The 9,891-nt window shown below is 41.9% G+C and overlaps 1 protein-coding gene across 3 annotated transcripts in view; it reads left to right on the plus strand.

Moving 5' to 3' along the window:
• Positions 1 to 9,891, plus strand: part of znf423 (zinc finger protein 423) — a gene marked incomplete at its 3' end in the record, with an annotated part of 88,719 nt that overhangs the window by 67,853 nt on the left and 10,975 nt on the right. For 2 of the 3 annotated variants that reach the window (XM_025002288.2, XM_025002289.2), the window contains 2 exon segments: positions 8,125 to 8,302; positions 9,592 to 9,716. In XM_025002288.2, the coding sequence (XP_024858056.1) occupies positions 8,125 to 8,302; positions 9,592 to 9,716 (303 nt within the window). 3 annotated transcript variants of the gene reach the window in all.

The raw sequence follows: 9,891 nt of genomic DNA on the forward strand, positions 1-9,891 counted from the left end.
GGGGGGGGGAAGTTGGTTCGGAGTGTACCTAAAACCAGTCATTGATTTTATTGCTACAGCTGTACCCTTGAAAGGTACGGGCTCGATAGTTGTCCCAATAGTACATTCTTATACTTTTTGTTATTAACTTTAAAGGGGAAATGAAAGAAAATACAAAATAATAAGTTTTAAATGTTTTTCTTTTAGTTAGAAACTTCCATAAAACATTCCAGTGGCTCATTTCTCTGATATAAAACTTCAGTGAGTTTTTGTGTCCAAATTCTGAAGTGTGGTCATTGTGTGGGCGGTGTTCCTCCTTGGTTGCTGTGGCAGACTGCTGAAGGAAACTGAGGACGTGTTTTCCAGTGAAAATGGAAGCAGAAGAAGAAGAAGCAAGTTTTGTTAACAAGTTTGAAAACAGGGTATTTTTGTTCCAGAGTGATGCCATTGGAAACTCGAGTCCCATATTTCACAGTGGGTACCCCCAAGCTTCACAATGATGTCACACTTTCTTTGAAGGACTTTCCCTGTCCGGACAGTGAGAGGTGGTGGGTGGCAGTCCAGACCCCGAAGAGCTTTATTACACCTGAGCAGCACATTGGTGACAAAGGAAAAGTAAAAACATCTTAAAACACCATCTTATATAATATAGAGTTAAGATTGATTCTGTTGTTTTATCAACATAAAAGTTCACATTTCTGAATTCACAAGCCAGTGAACATCAAGGGACAGAAAACACAAGAGGGTGGACCACCATAGGCTGTAATCCTGGAGCACCAGAGAAGAAAGCAGGACTAACAAAGGTGTTGGGTGGAGGCTAGATTCACCCTAAAGGTATAAAACACGATTCTTGTTCAAAGAGACCTTTTAGTTTCCCTGTTCCATTAAACTCCAACCCAGACAACAACTGCTCAGCTGTCTTCATCATATCAGAATCATCTTATTGATGCTTTTCTTCTGAGACAGAGAGCTGTTAACCTAAATGGAGCACTATCACCCCTAGAAAAAACTGCTGTGATGAACAGTTCAGAAGAATCTGACACAAGTCAATATAAGCAACATTCTTTCAATTGTCCCCCAGAATTCCAGATATTTAGTTGCAGCATTAAGGTCTTTATTTTTCTCAGCGATTAATCAATAAATAAATAAAAAAATACTTGAAAAGTTTTGACTTTTCTTTGTTATTGTAAATCAATATTTATTTTGGCCTCTAGCGTATGTGGTGCCTGTTAACTTTAAATTAGCTTTTAATCACAAAGATGGTGTTATAAAAAGATGCATCATTCTCATTTTACCTGCTTCTCCTTTCCGGGTCGCAGGAAGCAGCTGTCTGTCTCCAGCAGTCACTGCGTGAGAGGCGGGGACACCTGGACAGGTGTCCAGTCCATCACAGGGACACCTGGAGACAAATGAGACAAACAACCATTCACTCTGTTGCTCACATTTAGAGTTTTTGGTCTGTGAGAGAATCCTGGAGTATCCACAGAAAACCCATGCGTATATAGGGAGAACATGTAAACTCCACACAGAAAGGCCGGGAGACCAATCTGTCACCTTTTGGCTGAGAGGCGACAGCTCTAACCACTGCTCCACCATGCCGCCACCTTTGGTCACATGGTAAAGACTATCTTCTCAGGTCAAGTAAAAGATTTTTTTTTATTATTACAAAGCTGCTCACATCTGCACTTCAGTCAAATTAAATCATTTGAATTATAACAGAACATTTATTTATGAAGAAAAATAACTTCCAGTCACTCCCTGTGTGCCTTACTGAAATATTTCAGTGATGATGGAAGAAAACTCTGACACTTTTAGGACTTTAGTGATTTTTTTCTCTGGATTTCTTGTCCAGTTTCATGTAGAGCAGTTTAGTCACAAAACCTACACCTGACAATATCTGAAGAACTAAATGTCACACACACCCACACAAACGCACACCCACACACACACACACACACACACACACACTCAGCGGATGTAATGTGTCATTACCAGACCCCCTAGACTCAGTCTCTCTGTTTTCTCCCACTCTGTCCCACCAACCTTTCCCCTCTTTGATCTTGTTTTATGCCACCAACTTGCACACGCACACACTTACACCCCCCAACACACACACCTTTGTGTGTGTGTGTCTCAGAAGTAGTTTTTCCTGCAGACAGTGTCTGGTCTGTAATTCAGACGAGACTCTTGTTTGTCCAACATTACATTGATCCTGATTGTTGTTTTTAGGATCTTCTAACTGACCTTCAGACAGGAGGTAAACTTCAGACATCTTTTACTTTGCTGCAACAACAAATCCATTCTTCCATCCATTTATCCACCTGCTTATCTGTGTAGGGTGGTGGGTAGCTGGTGCCCATTTCCAGCTCTCAGAGTGCGAGAGACGAGGTTCAGTTCATCACAGGGTGCTGCAACAACAAAAACAACTAAAAATCGTGTGCGCACACATTTTTTTTTTATAAAATGTACAGATATGATTCGATTCAGTTAGAACTGAGACAAAGTTTTAAAATGGAAAAAAGTGATGGATTGTTGTGGAAAAGGAAAACAATTCATTTCTCTGATTTAGCCCCTTTATTTAGGTGTAGTTGTCGTTGTTTTGTGCCTGTGAGTGTTGTGTGTGTTTATGCAGATTATTTTCTGGATCCTCCCTCTCCATGTCTCCTGCCGTCTGTGCCTCTAATCCCAGAGTGTGTCAGTAATGGCAGGTCCAGGTGTTCTGCTCTGCTCAGCTCCGCCCCCTGGGACTGCTGTTCCATGTGTGTGTGCATGTACTCCTCTCATCAGCGCTTTAGGAGCTCTGAGTAGGGGGGCTGTCTGGAATCCTGTCCTCCAGAAGGGAAGGGAGGGCTGGAGGTACCCGCTCTTGGGTGTCCCTTGGGCCTCAGACCCCCCTCTGCTGTTCTTCCCTGGAACTTCGGCAGCCTCGTTACCCCTCTTGTCTCTTTCTCCCCTCATCCATCTCCTGGCAGCCACCTCTCGGTTGAAGCTGTTTATTTTCCTCTTCCTACAGAAAGCGTTTGTTTGTTGATGTGTGTAATGGTGTGTTTGTTGTGTGAAAAGTGAGCTCCAGCTGCTTATATCATTTATTTATCGAAACTATGTCTGTATGCGTGTGTGTGTGTGGTGAGGGGATTAATGAGCAGTCTGCGTGTCCACCAAACCTTGGTCTTATAAATAGATGATGTAGCCGTCGGCGTACACGCAATGGGACTATTCAGTGTGAGTTTATGTTTTTTACCTGTCCCTCTCAAAATGTATGTGTGGATGTGTGTACATTGGCATGATGTTGTTGTTTATTTAAAGCTCCTGCCTGACAGCTGGTTTTTACTTTTCAGCCAACAAAAACGATGGTCAGAGAGTGGGAGAGGAGGAGGGAGATAGGACTGGAGGATAATATGTATCACAAGAAATAAACCCACTAACCCTCATGGGATAATTGTCTTTTAACCTGCCTTATCACATGACTTGTTACTTACCATATTATTGGTCTTAATAATTGCCTTATAAACTGTCTTATTACTTACCTTATTACATGCCATATTACTAGTGCCATTGCTTACCTTATTACCTGCTTATTACCCTCCTTACTACCTGCCTTATTATCTGTCCAATTACTTGCCTTATTACCTGTGTTATTACCTGCATGTAAATTTACAGATAGAAACACAACAAAGTTGTTGTTAAGAGATTTTGGAAAGAAAGGTTGAGATAAGGAGAAACTATGATTAGAAGAAACAGTTGCTTGTTTGGAAAAGTTTATGTTTGCAGCAGAAAGACTTTGTTCAGCTTTGCTGCCCACTCTTCATGTAACTATTCTGAAAGAAAGAGTCAATGAGACGTTAAACAATGCTTGTTTTTTAACCATTGCTGTTTTTTAATGGTTGTCTGTTTTGAACCATTGTCGGTGTTTGAAGTTACTGTTAAAATCATTATTATGCCACACCTTTGCACTTTAAGTTGAAAAGAATTTAAATGTTCCTACATTGTATCCTACGAATGTATCCTATATTGTTACTTGTTTTTGACCTCTTGTAAAAGAGATCTTGATTTCAGTGGGTATTTTATGTGGTTAAATATGCTGAATGAATGAAAGGATTTATTATTATTTTGCATGTTTATGTCTGTTATTAGGGTTAGTCTTTTTTGTTTATTTTAGGTCAGTTGTAGGATAAATCCCATTTCCTACACCTCACTCAACTCCTGGACTTTGAGTATCCCTTCACCTCCTAATTCAGGAGTAGTCATAAGAGTAGTGGTTAAACTATATTTAAATAAAAAAAAATATCCCTTCATCAGATGTCGCTTGTAGTGCTGTAATGATTCGTTGAGTAACTCCAATAATTAGAAAACAACCTGGACGTAAACCTCTGATTCTATTCTTTGCATTATCCTGCTGGGGTGTTTTTGGGTTTCACCTGGACAGTTATGTCCTTCCATCACTGAGACTTCAGTTCAACATGTAGAGCTTTTCTCTGGTGTCTTGGGGATCATATATCTAAAAGAGGGTTAGCACTGTGAGCTTATGTAAGAACAGTTTTTATTTTTCATAAAAAGATTGGGTGTATTTGAAAAACTTGGTCCCTGCTTCCCAGTCTGATCCAGGACTTCTTAAACGTTTCAGTTTGTCCTCGTTGTTTGTGTAGGGTTAGGGTTGTTTGGATGCTGTTGAATTTTTTTGTGTTGGAGACAAACTTGTCATCTGCCAGCCCACTGTCCACCCACCCCCATCCTTAGCCCCCTGCCCCTCACCTTCTGCCCTCCAACACATTTGCACACACTCACAAACACACACAAACACACACTGCCCATATGGAGCAGTTGGCGCCCAAAAGCAGCGGGACCCATTCCCAGGGCAGGAGGTGAGGGTCTCCACAGGCTGCACAGAGGGTCCGAATTCATGCATTCCTCATGGGCTGAAGCCTTGGACAGCCTGCTAAAATGTCCTTTCTGTCTGTCCTCATGTCCCAACAGACTGCATCCCCTGTGAGTTTCACAGTCAGCAGCAGGAGATAGTGGATCCTTTGAGTTTCACTGTACTGTGAGTTCTCTTTTTATCCAAACACTGCTGAAAGGCTGATGTCATAACCTGAAGACTAAAACTAGAACCCAGTTCTGCTTCTGCTGCAGCATTAGATCAACAACACAACAGGTAGTTTGAGCCAAACAATATAACTTGTCAAAAGAAACTGTCCAACTGTGCGCTTCTCATTATACATGGCTTGCTGGTTGCCATGCCAACTCGTAGTAATCACCCAGCCAGGTAGCGTTCTTACTTCTGTTTTTCTGCCCCTTCTTTATGTGTAATATTGTCTTAGATTATTCTAATACAGTGGAGGCAACAGGAAGCTAATTTTTTTTAGTGTCAGCACATGACTTTGGTTCAACCTTCGTTATGTTTCATCAAAAGAAAACAAAAACTATTTTCTCAGGAAACCTCTGAAACTCAAATAATGTAAAATTACTAAAGAACTATAACTATAACCCACTGAGAAGATTTTCAGCACAAACCTGCTGAATGGAAGTGGAGAAATGAATGAATTCTAGAGGACTGTGTTTGCATGTGTCTGTGTGGAACGGTGGAAGGCAGAATGAAGCCAAGAGTGGAGGTTGTTTTTCTGCCCCCTGTAGTGAGTCTGGGTCTACATGTGTGCACGCCTGGGGCAGCCTGGGGCCATCGGAGGGGGTCTGGGGAGTGGAGGAAGGAGGCATGAAGCTGGAGTGGAATGGAGGGATAGAAGGTCAGCAGGGGCCCTCCAGGGAAAGGTGCGCATCTGGGCTGATGGCCAGGCAGAAAGGTGGAAAAGAAAGTTAGATGGTGGGATGGGGGCAGTGGGAGTGTAGGAGGTATGGAGAGAAACTAATTGACACATTTTTAAATTTGAAATGGAAAAAAATAACATTTAAAACAATTTGTATTTGTCTTTATCCAACATTTATTCCACATTTACAGTGCGGCAGGAATAAAAGAAAAAAAGATCAGCTTGCTTTTACCAAGTTTGGGTCCTCCACATGTTGTCTCGCTGTTGGGCCTATTAAAAGACATGCAGGGACTTGGTGTGGGTGAGTTAAGGTAGACTCAGGCGGTCCATTTAGTTATTTTATGGTCTTTTCAGTGTTTTATTTTAGATCCCCCCCCCACACACACACACACATTTGTGTCTTCTGGAGTTCAGAGTCCGTCCATCTGGAACATCTCTCCCCTCCTTCGTCTCCCTCGGTCCCGTCCAGGCTGAGACACAGGGGTGAAGGCCAAACACCAGTTGGGGAGAAACTGTTGGAGACAAGGAGGGAGAGATGTCGAAGCTATAATGAGTTACAACTTGAAAGGTGACGGAGGGAGGGAGATGAAGACAGAAGAGGAGTGGGGCTGCTGGGGACAGAGGGGGGGATGAAGAACAGAAAGAATGAATGGGAGAGAAGATGAAGCAGGAGCAGAGCAGTTGGGACCCTGTTGTCAGCTTCGCTCTTTTCAGAGAAGAAAAGAAAAAGGAGGAAGAGGAGGAGCAACTTGTGTCAGAGTCTGCCTGCCTGTCCTGATTTAAAAAAAATCCTCTTCTTCCTTTTACCTCCAGTTCCCCTCTGTTAACCATACATCCTCCTCTTCCTCTTTCCTCTAGAGGACCCTTCTCTAATTTAACTTTTCATTTAAATTTTTCTCACCCCCTCCCCTTCCCAGGCCTCTTCTTTCTCCCAGTTTGCCGTTCAGCCTTGTCTTGCCAGGTCCCCTTGTGGCTGACTGACAAAGGCGGCGTTAAAAAGCCGTGTGATCCTTCATTTTAGCGCCAGCCACGCTAGTCAGAGGATTAGGGCTCTTTAATGACGCTAATCCCCCCCCCCACCCCCATCTGAATCTCTGTAGTGAGATCTCCCCCTTCCCTGTCTTTTAACTCACCTCAGAAACATTTAACTGAGTCATACTCCTGCATCTGTTTGTGTTTCACACTTTCTTTACAACTGTTCATGTTTTTCAGATATATAATTGTTCTGGTCTTATGAAGTGAGATATTTCTTTGTGTGGTGTTTCTCTACAATGAATCCTGATTGATGAACTCACAAAAGACCAAAATTGAAAATGTGTCTGTGTTTGATTCAGCCTGGCTCGTCTCTTTGCAGCTACGTTAAACCCTTGCATCCTGTTGTGCAGGCAGCAGGGGGTGTCTGGATGTAACATCATCCTTTCTCCATGCAGATGGTTTTTTATTGGTTTTATTATAGCAGGCATGTAATCCAATCATCTGTTGCAGTAACTACATACCTAAGAATAAAAGGAAGGTACATACTAAACCGTCACACCTGACATTTCACCTCTTTCTCTGTTCTGTCACTCTAAAGTCTTTATTTTTCCCTTTTTGATTGGTTTCTGGTCTAGTTGATGTAGCTTTCAGATAAAAACTGCCTCTGCTCTCTTTACATTTTCTAGCTGAATGCTAAACAGCTTCACTGTGCAGTTTTGGAGCGCACAAAGAGGAACAGAACAATATCAAGCATTATTCAGCCTCCTCTTTTGTCATCTCAAATCTATTCTGAAGAGTCTATAAAAGGAGCTGTGGCCTTTTTGTCTTCCTGTGTGCAGAACTACACAAGAGAAGAAAAAGGAAAAGAGCAATGCATAATCTTCCATGTATGACAGATGAAGGGAATGAATATTGTTCTGCACATCTCCTAATCGCTTCTCTGACGTTTCAATCTGCCAGGGCCTTAATGAAAATATGATGAGGCGGATCTATGGTCCTTGGGGATGGAAGGAGGGATAGAAGGAGGGATGGCTGCTGAGGGAGGATGAAGGGAGAGAAAATACACTCTGTCCTTATTTCTGGGCTCCGCTGGGGATACATAGTTCTTGGAGCTTTCTATTTAGATGTTGCCACAGCCGGAGTGCCTCTCTCTCTTCTGTTTTATTCTCTTTTTATCTCTGCCATCCTCATTTTTCTATGTATATTTATGTATGGATGTGAGTCTGTGTGACCAGGATAAATGTGTTTATTTTTTGTTTATATCCTCTTTTCTCATCTGAACTCCCACAGGCTACCATCTAAGAAAGATGAAACTCCTTGTGAACCATTGCAGTTGGCCCTGTTTTACCTCCTGTCCAAGATCTCTTTCCTCTTTCTTTCAATCCTGCAACTGTGTGTGTCCCATCAGATGGTGATGATGACCCTGCAGGTCTGTCCTGGATGCCTTCCTCACCCTCCAGTAAAGATGTGGCGTCACCCTCTCAGATGCCTGACGGCTGCTGCGACCTAGGCATGGTGACCGGAGGTGAGGAGGAAGGCGGTGCTGGGCTGCCGTACCCCTGCCAGTTCTGTGATAAATCCTTTAGGTACGTTCTTTACCGTCCCGCTCAGTAAACACCGGCGTCATGATGTTTATCCTCACATCTCACTCATGAATATCTATGTGAACATAAATTAACTACACTGTGTGTATTACCAGAATAAAGTGGAACACAAAGGGAATGAGGTGAATACATTTCTCACCAATTTCTCCGGGGACACAGTCATGATCCATTTTAAGAACAGCTGTCTTCCTCGCACTCCAGAGTCATCATCATTATTCTCTGTATTAATCCCTCTGCCTGGCTCTTACCTCTTTCTGTCCCTCGTTAGCATTGAATGTGGGAATGATTTGTTTTATAAAATGCTCTGATCTTTTATTTCTTTCTGATGGAAGACGATCAGATTGACTCTTTCTGCTTTTGAGCGTCAATATTTATTCTTGAAATAATTTAGATGATAATTTTTATTTTATTTTCATAAATTGTTTAGAAAGTCTTTCTTGGTGCAGCCAAAGGTTTGGTGCAGTTCAGTCAGATTTCTGATTGGTTTAATTATCCCAGTGTTTCTCCTTTAATCAATCACTAACAGTCATCTCACTTTTAGCCTTTGTTATAGTTTGTAAGCTTTGTTCAATATTCAATTCAATTAGTTTATTTTTAAAGCGCCAAGTAATCTCACGTCTCTGTAGAAAAACATTTACATACATTATAAAAGCCAATCAGTAAAAGATATCTATCTAAGGAAGCAGCAGATTGAGTTGAATTTTCACTTCGTCTCAGTCTCCCATCCTCAGCAGCACAGAGGGGACAGTGGAGAGGAAAGACTTCTTTTTAACAAGAAGAAATTCAGGTGTGCTGTGTTGTATCTTTAGCACTAGACTGTTGGAGACATTAAGCATCTAATACAAGCATATTCTTCAAAAGGACATTTTCATCCAACCAGCTAACCTTTGCTTAATTTAAACACTTTAAAAACATTTGGTTCTTAGTGCTTCTGGCAGGAGTTTTTATTGCTCTCAAGCTTCAATTATTTTTCTCATTATTTACTTCAAATTTAATACCATAAAAACATTTATGACACACATTTATTGACATCTTACTATTAAAGTGCATCCATAAGCTATTATACCCAATTGTTAAAAACACACAAACATATCTTACTAAAGACATTTTTGTATTTGTCCAGTTAAAGTATGTAACAAACCATAGAGAAGCAAAAACTACAACAGGATTGTGTCATTTGTTTAGACAAACTTGATCTGGTCTAGAAGCTTATTATTCTGATGATACAAACTTCTTCACCCTAAAGATCTGGTTCATCTGTCCTCCTGCAGCCGCCTGAGTTACCTGAAAAGACATGAGCAGATCCACAGCGACAAACTACCCTTCAGGTGCACCTTCTGCAGCCGCCTGTTCAAACACAAGAGGAGCAGAGACCGCCACGTCAAACTGCACACAGGTACGTCCTGAGGACCTGATGTCCTGCAGTCAAACTGCAAACAGGTACGTCCTGAGGACCTGATGTCCTGCAGTCAAACTGCACACAGGTACGTCCTGAGGACCTGATGTCCTGCAGTCAAACTGCACACAGGTACGTCCTGAGGACCTGATGTCCTGCAGTCAAACTGCACACA

The sequence above is a fragment of the Kryptolebias marmoratus genome, linkage group LG11 (assembly GCF_001649575.2).
Source record: "Kryptolebias marmoratus isolate JLee-2015 linkage group LG11, ASM164957v2, whole genome shotgun sequence".
NCBI classification, from domain to species: Eukaryota; Metazoa; Chordata; class Actinopteri; order Cyprinodontiformes; family Rivulidae; genus Kryptolebias; species Kryptolebias marmoratus.